Here is a 15,466-nt window from a genome sequence, read left to right as displayed (position 1 = left end):
TTCCACAACGGGAACATGATGCAGTCACACTTTGACATAAATGGATCCAGATTTTACATAAATGAACCTCAGTGTTTATAGCACAACTCTCCAGATTCTGCTAAATCAGAATTTGAGCCAAAGAGATAGATGTTTTCATTCTTAACTTTATTCATGGTAAAACTTGGTTTGAAGAATTAGTATTGCCCTAAGCGTCCAGTGAATTGGAGATTAATTCACACCCTTATTGTGAAGAGCCAGCCTGAATTTCCACCCCATAGCAGGGTGAAAAGCTGGTTATGAGAGAACGGAGGCCTGTAGGGACCTGCTGAAGGTTGAACACACCTGCCACTTTACTGATTAGAAGCTGGAGCAGTGATCCCAGAATGCCTGGGGGACCCCATCCAGGAAGAATTCTCAAGGTTGAACCATGGCACCATTAACCCCACCTGGCCTTATGATTGCCAGGCTCTCCTCCTCAGGTATTAAATAAATACCTGTCCTTGCCTTGGGGAAAAGCAAAGAGGATGAAAAAAGAAAAAGAGAGGAGAAAAAATAAATACATTGCCTCTGGGAGAGCAGAGAAGGTGTCCTCTTCATTATTAAAACATTAAGAGCAAATGTTAAACTCTCCACTCACACTCTGTAATAGTGGGAAAAATAATAACCACTATTATTTTGGATCTGACTATTTCCTTTTTCTCTGCATTTTGCTTTATCAAATAGTATTGATTCTATAGTCTAATTATGGTCACAACTATGAAGTTCCAAATATCTACTACCTTAAGGATGATAGTGAGCAAAGACAGTCTAAATGATTTTCAGTTATCTTATCTGGTTTTAAATAGATAAGGTGAATAAAGGTTTTCACTAGATTTCTACTGGCACTTAATTAATTTATTTATTGAGACAATGAGAGAAGAACTTTCCATTTAAGTTCATATGCTCTTCTTAGAGAAATAGCCATAAAAACAAAATACAAAAGTCCCTTCTCTCTTTCTATATTGACTGGAAGGAGCATTTCAATATCCCCTGTACCAATTCTAATGTTTGTGACTCCATTAGTAATATCTATAGTGTTCATATACTGCTAGTATGTAAAATGAAGAGGGCACTGAATTGTAAATGAACATCCTAACAGGCAAGTGTGCCCTGCAGAACCTCTAAAGCACTAGGGATCAGATCAAGTATCTCTGTAGAGATTCTTATTATACAACAGGAGAGTAGCAGTAGAGATTGAAGTGGTTAATTTATTTCTGGAAACAAAATGTTCCACAAAAGAAATATTGAATGTTAATTCTCTCCCAGAGACATGTACCAAAAGCATGCTGAACAACCTATGTGTGAGCAATTCACATATAAAAAAACAAAAACAATCCAACAATGCTTATCATTAGTCATCTAGGAAACGTAGTTTAAAACTACAGTGGGATATCACTGCACACCCATTAGAAAGAATAAACTTCTAAAACTTGACTATTTCAAGTGCAGATGAGAATGTGGAGCAGCAGGAACTCTCATACACTGTTCAGAGGAATGCAAATGGAGCAGTGACTTTGGAAAACAACATGGTAATTTCTTTATAAAGATAGATATAATACCTGCCATATGTTATATTTTTATCATGGAGAAATGAAAACAAATGTGCTCATACAGATTTGAACATGAATGCTCGAATCAGGTTAATTTGTAATAGTCAAAATGGAAACAACCCAAATATTCATCACTAGGGGCTAAATAAATTGTGATATATCCATATAAAGGAATACTACTTAGTAATAAAAAGGAATGTATGACAGATGTTCAACATAACATGGATGAATTTTAAAGCCAGTAGATGAGTATAAAATTCAGGGGAAAAAAAGACACACATTGGATGATACCATTTAGATAAAATTCCAGAAAATATTCATTTTTTTTTTAAAGATTTATTTATTCGTACAGAACTGGGGTACAGGCCAGAGATGCGGAGGGTGAGAGGATTCATCAGAGACAGAGTGGGGAGCAGAACAGGCAGTACACTGCTGAGGGGAGCAGCGGGTGGGCCAGGAGAGGTCTGCCACACCATGTGGTCGCCTCCGGGGCAGGCGGGAATCGAACTCATGCGGAGGTGGCTTTAGCTTCTCAGTGCAGTGCTTTAACCCGCTGCGCCACCAGGGAGGGCCCAATATTCATTTTTTTATAACGACAAAGCAGTTAAGTGGAAAGCAGTAGAGGCAGGTATGGATTATAAAGAAGCAAAGAAACTTGAGGCTGATGGTTCATTATTTGACTGTGGTATATACATATGTTAAGATGGCTGAAATTGTTCTCTTTAGAGGGATACATAATGTACCTCAACATAACTCAATAACTCATTAAGACTGGGGAAAAACACCTTGCAAAACCTAACATTTAAGAATATTTAGATTTAGTTCCTTCCCTGGCCCTTTTCCAGGACAAAACTATTTGTCACACAGGAGATATATTCCATGAAATTTATTGTATTTGGAAAATTGTATCATAGATTTTATGCAGCCTCCAGTTAACCAAAGCTATGCTGAGAGCTGAAATAACTGATCTTTCTGATAAAATACATATAATCAGATCATGCTGGCAGGAGTTATTTAATCAGATATATAGCTTACTCAATAACACACAGTGGGTTAGCATACATCTCCATATAAGAGTATGTACTAGATCTTGATTGAGTACAACAAACCCATAGCTAGAGGAGATGTGGACAGTAGTCCTGTTATCAGATTGGATGAATATGCAAATGCTGAAACAGCTCCATAAGTCCCATTAAAGAAAGAATTGAACTAAATTATTATTTGATTAGACTCCAGAGTTTCCCAGATTTCTTTTACTAGCCGTTGATCTAGCCTTTTAATATTACCTTGTTTAAACACTTTTGCGACTTTCAAACTTTTTTTAAAGCAATAGTCTCTTTCATCAAGCATAATCTCACTCAAAAAACACCCACCCCAATCACTACTTCTGCCATAGAGAAAAGCAGAAGTTATGGCAACACATTTATTTTATAAGGTTATATTTCAAATCCTTATCCATGGGTATAATATAATAGAGAATAGTAACCAGAGACTTGCTATGTAGGTTTTGTGGATGACTTATTGTTGATATGTCTTAGCATTCATTTCTATATCTTGTTTGGACTGTAGAGTTCTTGGAACTTTTTTGATACATGTAAGTGAGCAATTTTAAATGGTATTTTTAAAAAATCAGTACCCATTGAAAACTGAGTACACTTCTTGGCTAAAATGATCCAGAACTTGAGAGGATGTTAAGTTAAATCATAAAAAAATCTGAAAACTGATTTCATTTCTTCCCTAAAATAGGCAGGCAAGCAACATCCAAAATTTCTAATAAGTGTTAACATTATCTAATACGACAGTATGACAACTCAGTGGGCTGTGTGTTTGCTATTGCACAATTTTTACTCCAGGGTAAGCACACAGAAAGCCTCACCTGGTATTTCACAATCGTGTACACATGTTGTAACAGTGTTTTTACTTGTACAATTTTATGTGTTCAGACATGTGAAAACTTAAATTAAAGTTGAAAAAAAGAAAAAAGCTGAGTCAGATCCGAGTAACCAACTCAAATACCAGGGAAGCAATGTAAAAAGTTCAAGTATTTGATCCAGATGGCAAAGGTGAAAAGATTTTGCAGATGAAATTTACACCTCAGATTAGTTGACTTTGAGTTGCTCAAAAGGGAAATTATCCTTGGTGGGCCTGACTTGAACAGATGAACCCTATAAATGACGGTCCACAGATCAGAAGTGAAAGTCAGGTCCCCAAGTGTTGTAAACTGCAAGGAATTACTATATAACCACTATGTAAGCTTGGAAGAAGACCTGAGAATCTCAACTGAGACCCTGGTTCCAGTCAACATCTGGAATATGCCTAAGAGCAAGAAATTTAACTAAGCTGCACCCAGATTCCAGGCCCATGGAAACTGTACGACAAATGGGTGTAGTTTTGGGGTAATATTTATTTTTATTTATTTATGCATGCAAGAACTGGGGTGAGGGGGTAGGGGCTGAGAGGATTCACCAGAGACAGAGTAGGGAGCAGAACAAGTAGATTGACTTAAATGCGCTACCAAGGGGAGCAAAGTGGGTGAGACAGGATTGATCTGATTGATCTGCTGCATCATATGGGTTAGTTGCCTGGTCAAGGATCGAACTCATGCTGCTGCAGTGGCTGCTGATAGCTTACTAGTACTGAGCCTTAACCTCTTGTGCCACGAAAGGTGGCCCAAATGTGTGTAGTTTTAAGATGCTAAATTTGCAATAACTTGTTATCCAGCAATAGAAAATGACTGCAGATGCTGTATTCTCAAGAAAATAAATATGTGAATGTGGCGGTGTTATTATTCAGTGTTAAAAATAATTTACGCTCAAAAGTATTGCGAAGATTAGTCTCTGAGACTCAGACCAACCAAAGAAAAAAAAATATGAATCTTTCAAAATGATATACCACTAGAGCTCAGGAAGCAACAAGTGAAACTCTCTGCAAAAATGAGGTAAATCAGCAACTTGAAATGGCCTTCAATGAAAAGTTGATTTATACCATATTGGAAGGTGTTTTATTATAGAAAAAAATGAGCTTATATCTTAAAGATGTATGAATTGCAAGGTGAAAGAATGTGTTTTTACAGTGGACGAGCTTGCCAGACACCAACTTAATTAAGTGATCAAAGTTTACATCACCAGTAATGGAACAACTTGAAATTGTGTGTCAGCTCGTTGATAGCATGAGAAGACCACAGCACCGTCTCTGCGATGCCCCTGCCAAATAAGCATAATACCAGAATTTAATAGTGAGGAAAAAACCCCAACGGAAGGACATTCTGCAAAATAACTGACCTCCAAAGTTTCGAAATGATGTAAGCCAATGAAAGACTGAAGAGCTCATCCATCACTGGTGGAGACTGAAAAGATAGGTCAGCCAAATGTACTATGTAATTCTCGATGAGATGTTTGTGCTATCTAGGGCGTTGTTGAGACAAGTGGTGACATTTGGGTGGGGTCAAGGATCAGAATAATATGCCAGTGTTCACTTTTTGATTTGGGTAGCTGCATTGTGGTTATTATGGGGCAGGGGGAATGTCCTTGTTTGAAGAAATTACTCATTAAAGGCTGGGGGGTTATTGGACATCATGTGGTAAATTTCATGTAAGAAAATTATATTCTTGAACATTTTTCTTGATGTTTGAGTTTGTATTAAAATGCAGGTACACAAAAACTTAAGGAATTGTGCATTTGGGAACCCCTAAAGTACTTCTCATGGAGCACTTCTTATAAAGTCTGTTTTGCCATTTCCCTCAAAATAACACAATATTAATCAAACTATTTCTCATTTATATGGCAACCATACAACTTTTCTACATATTTTTAAGATTGTAAAATCTATCATTTTTCTTTTTCTTTTTTGTGGCTTCACTAATTGTTTATCCTTTTTTTTCTTGTGCTAGATCATGATCTGAGTAATCGCACATTTTACAAAGTTTGCAAAGATATTTGCTAAAATAAGCACAAATTTCTCTTTTCATATTTTCCTGCACCCATTAATTTTCTACATATTTTTAAAATGTAATTCAATTTAGAAATTTTCACCTTATGCATCTTCAAATGCTATTTATTATTTAGGACTAGTTAATCACCATATGCTACAAGTTGTAGTTGCTGGTAACAAATGTTATTTTAGTGTAAACTAGGAAAAGTAGTTTATAATTGTAACCGTTTCTTCCTAAAGAGAACATTTATAATCCTGTCTTCTTTTTACTGTTAATAAGCATTTTCTTCATCTAAAATTATGAATAAATTATATGTTTAGAAAAGTTTGTAAACATGTGTCTATGTCTCTTAAAAATATTTCCTATTAATTTTTTGACATTAATATGTTCAGAGATAGTTTACTGTCAGGAAACTGTTACATTGGGTTAACTACCCCCTGCTAATGGACAGAGATGTGTAAGGAAAGGAATGAGGGGATAGTTCCCATCAAGAAAATAAGCTTTGTTCTTTCTTTGTCCGGAGGCTGCTGCTTTATTATTTGGCGCTTTAGTCAATCATAGAAACTCTTTCTTCAATAAGCACTTTTTCCACCCTCTGCCAAACCTTCAGACTTACAAACATGAACAGTTCAGGGTAATCATTTAATGCTAACAATTTAAGCTCCGAGTAGAAGCTCAAAACACTCTCTGACACTGATCAACTAAAGAAGAAACAATTCAAAATGTCATTCAAAACTATGAACTAGGAATGGAGAATGATAAGTAAGCAACTTAAGCCATGACGGCCTAGCTAAAACCTGGCCCAGATATATGTAAAGAGAATAATCTACTAACAGGTGCAAAAACTGAAGGTGAAGCTTCAAAGGTTAAGCTTTAAAATATAGAATGGAGAGAGCCCAGGATTTAAAAGTGAGAAACAAAACATTCCAATTTTATTTTTTACCATTTAGGTCAACACTAATGGGTAAATAAAATTCTCAATGTTTTAGTTCCCTCATCTGTAAGTTGAAGATAATAATATCTGCTTTCTGGTATTGCAATGATTAAACATAATGCATGGGAAGTACCCAGCATTGGCCTTGGCAAGTAGTAACACTGGAAGAAAGTTGGCACTGATCCTTAAGAGCGTGAAGTGTAAGTGAAGGTATAAAAAGAAAATCACATTAAAATTTTTAAAAAATTATAATTTTTTTTTACCAAAATCACACATGCACATGGTTCAAAAATTAAATAATACTAAGACATGTACAAAGACTATAAGTGGTACCTGCCTAATCTCTTCGTTACTGACATGTGTCTCACTTCCCAGAGGTTCATAAATTTCTTCTTCTTTTTTTTTTTTTTAAAGATTTATTTATTTGTGCATGCAGAACTGGGGTACAGGCCAGAGGTGCAGGGGCCATGAGAGGATTCACCAGAGACAGAGTGGAGAGCAGGACAGGACGACTGACCAAGTACACTGCTGAGGGGAGCAGCGGGAGGGACAGGAGAGGTCTGCTCTGCCATGTGGTCACCTCCAGGCCTGGCAGGGATCGAACTCAATTCTCAGTGCTGTGCTTTAACCTGCTGTGCCACCAGGGGGGCCCCTTTAATTTCTTCTTTTTCAGCTGTCTCCTCTAGTGTAGGTTCACTTTCCCAATTTTTGATAAAATCACTACAGATCATGTAATATCACATTATGATTGTAACTATAATATATTTCTATTCTCTTTAAGTTTATGATTACTTCTTTGTTAAGTTTTATGAGAACTGTTGCTTAGTCACCTCACCACAGTTTCCAAAGGCTGTTTTTTTCCTGCATAAGCCATCAGCATACTCTTTTTCCCTTTTGCCTAGAGATATGTCTCCTATGGCCTCAGTCTTCTCCCAACCAGGAATATTTCTCTCTGTGCAGGAGTCGGAACTCCTTCTCTCCTCACTCTGGGCCAATGTTTGCCTCCTTCAGAGTTCTTACTGGAACCACCCCCCTGTTTGAATCCTCTATCTTTGTTAATCTTGTTTCACTCTTGTTTTGGTAAAACTTGTTTTTCTTTCAGCAGCTTTCTGGGAAAGACTCCTTGGGACAGGTGTTTTTGAGGACTACGCTGCTGTTCTGAAATGATTATTGACTAGGCATAAAATTTTTGTTTGAAAATAATTTAAGATAAAGTTTTAGACATTGCTCCTTTGCCTTCTAGATTTCAGTGTTGCTGAGGAGCCCAGTGATACTCTTACTGCCATTCCTGTGTGTGTGTTCTGAGTTGGGCGTGTGCTTGCCGTCTTTCCAGCCCTTTGTCTTTCAGGCTTTCTCCCTTGCCTGTGATGCTCTGAAATCTCAAGATTCTGTATCTAGGGGTGAGCCAGTGGTTGCCTTCTTTATGCTGCAGTCTCCATGAACCTAGAACTTTCCTTAAATTATTTAAAAAATAGTCACCTCCTATTTTCTTTTCCTGTTCTTTACTTCTGGAATTATTCAGTTTTCTTTTTCATTTTTTAAATTCTGCTATCATAATTACAGCTCTAAGAAGTTTAATCTCTTGTTGTTCCTTTTTAATGTCATATGCTTGATCAGAAACTTCTTCAGAGTATTTAATGTGAGTATATTAATTTTTTAAAGTTTATTCAATTCTTTGCATGACCTGTTCTTTCAAAGTTATTTTATACCCACTATCTTTTGTTCTTCTTCTTCTTCTTTTTAATCTTAAGAGCTTTCCTCAAAATGCCCAAGGAGGCTACACTGCCCATATTAGAGAGTTAAACAAGAGAAAGCTGTTTGGAAAACTCTGTAGGCAAGGGTAGGAAAGATTTTAAGCATGTCTTGGAAAAATCAAGACATTCTATAGCACATAGAAAGCAGCATATTTATGTCCCAAGAAGACGTGGCAATAAATGCTATAGAGTTAAATAATATCCTCTGAGAAACATCCATCTTATATAAAGACTGGGAGAAATAAGAAAAGAAGTAAAACCCTTCGGCCAGCCAGTAAAGCACAGTGTACTCAGTTGAAGGACTTTATCTGATTAAGTTTAGTGAGGAGGTTGCTGAAGAACCTAAGAATCAGGTGGTGAGTTCAAAATGATTGAAAACATACTTGGATATACATTAAGAACAGATTGCTGTGTTGAGGAATCTAGCGACCATTCAAGGAGGAGAAATCATGCTGCTTTATGGGGGTAAAACCCAGGACGTGCCTCCGGTCATGAAAACACTATCAGCGCCGAAGTGTCCATGAGTAAAAGGCACATTAACATTTGGCATGCTGGTTGTCTTTCCTACTTCTATAATCTAGTTATCTCTTCAGGACCATGCCAAGAATCCCCCAGCAAGCCTCTCCCCTCACTTCCCCTTTGCAGTGTATCTTGAATGGTTAAATTAGCACCCCAAATTGATTATTCTTCTGGAAAAGAAAATTTGCATTATTTGATGGCCATGCAAGACTCCCATTTCTACTGCATTCAGATATTTTTCTCATCTTCATCTGTTCCATGACAAAGCAAGGGAAGGTAAAAGTAGATCTGAATAAAATCATGTTTCTTTCCAATTGCATTATGGACTTTTCTTGTGACTCCTCCCTCAAACCTGCAATATAGACCACAGTGAAATATCAAAACTTGCTTCATTTTACAGAATTATTATACTAGTGTTTATCCTTCCACTTTATTAGATAGAATCTAATCTTTATTTAGGTTTTATAATCTGGTTATTTTGCTAGTGATTGGTGAGGTTCTTGAGTCATTGGAATATTTTCCAAACTTCTCAGGCAAAACAAAACAAAACAAAACATGATTTTGAAATATAACATCCAAGGGTTTCATTTTCAGCACTCACATATTCACTACTATTAGAAGGAATGTCTCCCAGTGCTTACTTACATTATTATTCTGTTGTTAAGTATGCATAAATATAAAGCATGTTTTAGATTATTATATTTATGGTTCATATGTACTTAAAAACACTGAATAAATATATAAGTTAAATACCAGTAAAATTATCAAAAATAGCAATCAAATTAAATCAATTTACTTTATGAAAGACTTTCCCTGAAGTCAAATCAGCAATCATAAAGTGAATATTGTACAAATTACCATCACTCAGAATGTTTAGGTTTTGATCTATAGATACCACCATGTTCTTGGCTTACACTTTTTTTCAAATTAAATGACTTGCAAAACTTTTATTTATCATACCCTAAAGTTTTTTGATTTTTATATTTTACAGCATCATAATTCACATATTGAGTTGGTGTTTCTTGCTTTATCGTTAGTCAACATCATACAAAGTTTCACTGCTAACTTGGTGTTTCTTGCTTTATCTTTGGTCAACATCATACAAAGTTTCACTGCTTCTTAATGAAATTTGGTGGTATGACTCAGATCTCTCAGACACTAGTTGGCTATGCAAACAGTCCATTTTCTACTTTGTTTTCTATGTAGTAAGTTTATACACACCCACATATAAGTATAGTTATACTGATGTTAGGGATTTTTTTTTAAATAAAAAGATTGTTGTTGAAATGAAACTTTTCAACTGACAAGTTTTTGTTTTTATAAATCTTACCTTGCTTGTAAAAATTTGGTTGTACACACTTTGTTTTGTTTGGAAAGACTTGATGACTTGGGTACATATATGGATCTCAGTTGTAGGAACGTTGATGTTGGCTCTCTCTCCCCCAAATCTGTTATTCTACTGAGAGAAGAGGACAGCTGCAATGATGTGGACAAGTTCAGAGATAATATATGGGTCCTACTTTTTGGAGCTGGATCTTCCATTGTGCCAAGCAAGCTGATCTCTTGAAATGCTTTCCCTTTCATAAGAGGTGAAAAGGGAACCTCTTCGGGTCTAGTCCTGCCTTAGATAGATCCTACCCACCTTCTCCTTTGCTCTTTCTTCCCTTCTTTCTCTGCTTTACTTTCTTACCCAGAGATCTTAACCTTGGGAAATGCCCAATTCCTAGCAAGATTAACACAATCCATTGAGGGAGGAAAGAATTGTATTTCAGCTTTCTGTTGCAGGTTTTCCAAAACCCAAATAATGATTTTCTCCAAATATGGTCTAGTTTGGCTTCTAATCAAGAAGTCTGGAGACACACAGTTGCAAGATTTGGTTCAACTGCTCAAAATTTTCACTCAGGCTTTCCATCTTCTGGAGCATTCTACTACATTCTTAGGGTGTTGGCGTTTTTATCTTTGTGTTTTTTTCTTTCATAGTTGCCACCTGGTCTCACTGTTTCTCATCTCAAGTACATGTTTAAAGCAGAATCAAGGGTATGGAATACAAAAAATATTGAAACATAATTTTTGTTGTTTTGTTTTAATCAAGAACTAAAACCTTAGAACTGCCAACTCCACCTGTTCTCACCTAAACTTAACTGGAAAGTATTTATATTTTCTTTTTGGGGTGGATAAGAAGAACCAGGTTGGTCATGGTCATTGATTAGGCCCACTAATGGAGCCTGAGACAGACCTGGGGTAGCCACTGTTCCCACCCCACACCAGTCGGGGTGGGGAGGGTGGGACTTTGAAGCTGCACAGAAGAATATGTGATAGTAATGACTGGTGATTAGAGATAAGCAATATGGGGAGTCAAGATTGACTGTACAATTATGATTAACTTATTGGGGAGCTTTGAGGTAGGTGAAGGCTTGTCTAGAGGTGATCAACTAAGATCATTAGGGCAAATCTTAGGTTCTCCATTAGTTTTTTTTTTTTTAACTATGATAGAAAGTATACCAAATTAGGGGGAAAATAGAAATTAGTAAAGCCAAAAAGAAAATGCTTTCAGAGAAACTTTGTCAGAGTCAATAAAAATACAAATTCAGAAATAGCTTTTTTGAAAGAGTCAACTTCTGTTAAATTTTTTTTTTTAAGATTTATTTATTTATGCATACAGAACTGGGGTATAGGCCAGAGGCTCAGGGGCAGCGAGAGTCTTCACCAGAGACAGACTGGGGAGCAGAACCGGCAGATCGACAAAGTACACTGCTGAGGGGAGCAGCGGGCAGGTCAGGAGAGGTCTGCCACGCCATGTGGTCACTTCCGGGGCAGGCGGAATCGAACTCATGTGGAAGTGGCTTTAGCTTCTTAGTGCTGAGCTTTAACATGCTGCGCCACCAGGGAGGGCCTCTGTCAATTTTGTTTTTTCAAAGATTTATTTATTTGTGCATACAGAACTGAGGTACAGGCCAGAGGCTCAGGGGCAGCGAAGGGTTTAACCATAGACAGAGTGGGGAGCAGAACAGTCAGATCGACAAAATACACTGCTGAGGGGAGCAGCGGGCGGGTCAGGAGAGATCTGCCACGCCATGTGGATTTCCTCCGGGGCAGGCGGGAATTGAACTCATGTGGAAGTGGTTTTAGCTTCTCAGTGCTGTGCTTTAACCCCCTGCGCCACCAGGGAGGGCCAGGCCTGTGTTAAATTTTTAATGATAATATATTTCACAAAACTGTTGAGGAATTCACTAGTCCGAATTACTTTCATTTCATATAGTAAGACTACGCTAAAGAAAACATAACAACTCTAATAATTAAACATGTTTCTAAAATGAAATTAAGCTTCATTTTTAATTAGTAAAATTTACTGTAATATATATCTCTTGGGACACAGAAACTTACCAACGTTTGCTAAAACTATAATAGTTTTTAATATTCCGACTTTATATAATCTGTGACTACATGCTTCCATCCAGAAGAAAATAAGCTGGTCATTGTTTTGAGATTAAACAATGTTCCATCCATTATCTAATGATTAGGCAGGCCCAGTAATAGGCAATGGGTGAGCATGAAGATTAGCCTTCTAGATGAGCAGGGAAGACAGTTAATTAACTAATTAAAATGAAGTACAACAAATGGACAGGGGAACACTGAATAAATGGTAGCGTGACAGAAAGTTAATACCTTGGAGTCCAGGGGTGCAGGAGCTGGTGGAGTCCAGGAAGTCTCCTCAGAGGAAACAATCTAACATGAGTTATAGGCGATTGGTAGAAATAAACCAGGTGAAAGGTGCTGGGTTGAGGGTGTGAACAAAGGAGCTTATTCTGACATGAAGTAGTTGCAAGTCTGACATGTATTTTCTGATCTACTCAGTACCTCTCCACCACTGAGTTAACCCTGTGAACAGCAGCCATAGTTAACCCTGCTTTCTCAGGAATCATGTATTCTGGCACTTTGATGTTTACAACTAAAACGAAGGTTAAAAACACCACTATTTTAGTGTTAAGTGACATCTTAAGGCTCTGAAATCTGAAGTTCCGCCTACTGGTAGAACAGCATTTCCTATTTTTAAGAAAGTAAATCAAATAAGCATCTCTTTATCCCTTAATCCTAAACACTTACTACTAGTCACTTACCTGTGGATAATGTAACAACTAGTAGAAAAATTTGAAACCACCAGATTATCCTCTCAAATAACTTCCCTTGCTTCAAAATTTACCTCTCCTTGTTTTCTCTTGCCTTGCAAGTAATTAACTTGTCTCTTTTTAGTTTGAACTGTGGAGTGTAAGATTCCTCTGTAGTTATTCCAGGTAGAAGGCAATAAAAAAATATTTTATTTGTATTGCATGTACTTGAAAGTGTCATTCAGCCTCCTGACATGCCATGCCAAGAGCTTTTCATTTTTGTTGGGAATTAGGTGAACAGTAGTTGGGCCAACTTAGTGAATCATAGAAACTGCTAATTAGAGCTGGAAATGTTTTTTGGCTCTGTGCTCATTCTTATCTAACGTCTCAATAAGTTCTGACCATACTGTTTGGACTCTGTAAGAGAGAAATTGATGCCTCCTTATCACTTGATATAAATTTGCTCATAGGAAAAAGTAAGGCTTTGCAATATTTAAATCCTTTTTTCATTAACTTACAGACTCAAAGATTCAAATGTCAGTTATGATTGGTTAATAAAATATACAGATCTCAAAGGCAGCCATAAATGCCCAATAGTTCTTTCAAGTTTCATTTCTTGTATTGGTCCTATTTTTCTTAAGAAAAATCCAAATAACACCAATTTTTCTTGACAGCTCTCTGTTCTTTAATGACTTACCCTTAGTATTACCTGGTAAACAATAAAGGGAAAAATTTTTAAAGAATGACTATTGACAGTTGGTATTTCAGCACCTGCTTTTACACCTGGAAGGCAGAGATCAGAGGTGGTTAAATCTCTATTGTTTGTTTAATGGGCCAGATTTCATACATAATCCTCTCTTATTGTTGTCTTTCATTTTTTCCCCCATAAGGTGAAGCCAACAAGGCCATTTCCATTGTGAGAGAGATAAAATTGAAATATTTGATCATAACTTTACTGCTTGAGAAAAATAATGTTGCTTTTTGTCTAGAAATGACAGAAAATGCATTTTCCTGGAATTATAAAGGATTTATTATTTGCCCAGTATTTTAAGGGCAACAAAGATTTCTCTCTATCCCTTAATCCTAAATACATTCCAAAAGGAATCTATCTCTTGGGTATTTAGCATCTTTTCTCAATACTACTAGGTCCTCAGTCCATGTGAGAATTTATCATGTTTCTTTAATTAGATTTCTTACTTCTTTTAGTGGAGAAGAACATTTCTTTTTCTGCATTTTACTCTATGGTGCCACAGTGTGATGTGCAACCAAAAGGCTTTTGAAGAGGGAACATTAGACAATTTCTCCTGAGATTTAAAAATGGAATCCAATAGCCAAAGTCAATGGTATTACTTTAAAATTTTTGATGATTTATTCTTCTAACCAAGCTTTCTATCCATTATATCTTTTGATGTATAGCCTTGGTAGACAGTCTGGATAGATGAAAATACCCAAAAGTATCTTATATCCCATCTATTGTCTCAGTTACCATTTCTACTAAACTTCTGCTCATGTTTACCCATTAGTTATTTATTTCTATACTTTAACTTGACCCTTAAATTTAGGTACCATATGTACAAAAAGTGTTATCAATCTGATAAAGTGTGTTTTATACTTTTCTGTCTTCCAAACTTTTCATAATGTATCATCTTGAATTTTGGCAGTACAGTTCTATAAATGTTAACCAACATATAGAAAAAAAACAATTCTTTAAGATTTAAATACATTTTCTTAACCAGTTTGGCATTATTCTTTCAAATCATTCCTGTGGGCTAAGTTGGCCTATCCAGAAGAATTCTGGATTTGTAAAGACTTGTGACAGTGCATTAAATGGTCTCTGTACAGAAGGGGGTTCTTTAAGTGTTTGATGAAACACCAAAATCCAAATTAATAAAACATCTAAGAAATTTGGTAAATTCCTGGCATATTAAAGAAGTTTTGTCATCCTAAGGACAAATCAAAGGTAAACTCATTATAACTGGAGGGATGATTCTAATGATCATTTCCCGTAGGATAGTCTTATAAAGTTGTACGATAATCAATCTAGGGTCCTCTGACTAGGAAACCAGAATCTGAAGGATACTGGTAGGACCCTGTGATTTAGTCCTTCAATTTGACTCCAAGGCAAGTTTTAGTTCAGGGGTGCAAAAGTGGGTATCTGGTACTCCCATTAGTTAGTTAATATAAAAATGACACACTGGGTTGTAGTTTATTAATTGGTATGTAAAATCACCTAGGTAGGATCACTTAGTGGGGGTGGTCAGAGCTATTGGCACCAAGCAGCCTTAGCCCCGACATTCCTCCACAAGTGACTGACCGGCCGACCCGCCTTCCGGGTTCGCGCGCCCGGTGAGGGCGGGGGCCGGAAGGGCGCGGCCGGGGCTCAGCGGGTGGGGTCGGGGGCGGGTCCTCGAGGAGGCGGGGATAAGATGGCCGCCCACGGCGCTTGGAGGACCTAAGAGGCGGTGGCCGGGGCCACGCCCCGAGCGGGAGGGCCGCTCTGTGCGCGCCCGCTCTATGATGCTTGCGCGCGTCCCCCGCGCGCCGCGCTGCGGGCGGGGCGGGTCTCCGGGATTCCAAGGGCTCGGTTACGGAAGAAGCGCAGCGCCGGCTGGGGAGGGGGCTGGATGCGCGCGCACCCGGGGGGAGGCCGC

General features: G+C 37.4%; 1 protein-coding gene across 1 annotated transcript in view; it reads left to right on the top strand.

Moving 5' to 3' along the window:
- The first annotated feature begins 6,554 nt into the window (after positions 1–6,554).
- Positions 6,555–15,466, top strand: part of MBD2 (methyl-CpG binding domain protein 2) — a 68,275-nt gene continuing 59,363 nt past the window's right edge. Inside the window, exons 1-3 of the mRNA XM_004684010.2 lie at positions 6,555–6,636; positions 7,680–7,726; positions 10,690–10,746. Coding sequence (XP_004684067.1) covers positions 6,555–6,636; positions 7,680–7,726; positions 10,690–10,746 — 186 coding nt within the window. The remainder of the gene's footprint in view (positions 6,637–7,679; positions 7,727–10,689; positions 10,747–15,466) is intronic.

Source organism: Condylura cristata, unplaced genomic scaffold, assembly GCF_000260355.1.
Source record: "Condylura cristata isolate star-nosed mole 26May11 unplaced genomic scaffold, ConCri1.0 scaffold00016, whole genome shotgun sequence".
Taxonomy (NCBI): Eukaryota; Metazoa; Chordata; class Mammalia; order Eulipotyphla; family Talpidae; genus Condylura; species Condylura cristata.
The sequence above is the reverse complement of the archived record's forward strand: the minus strand, read 5'-3'. Positions and strand labels throughout refer to the sequence as shown.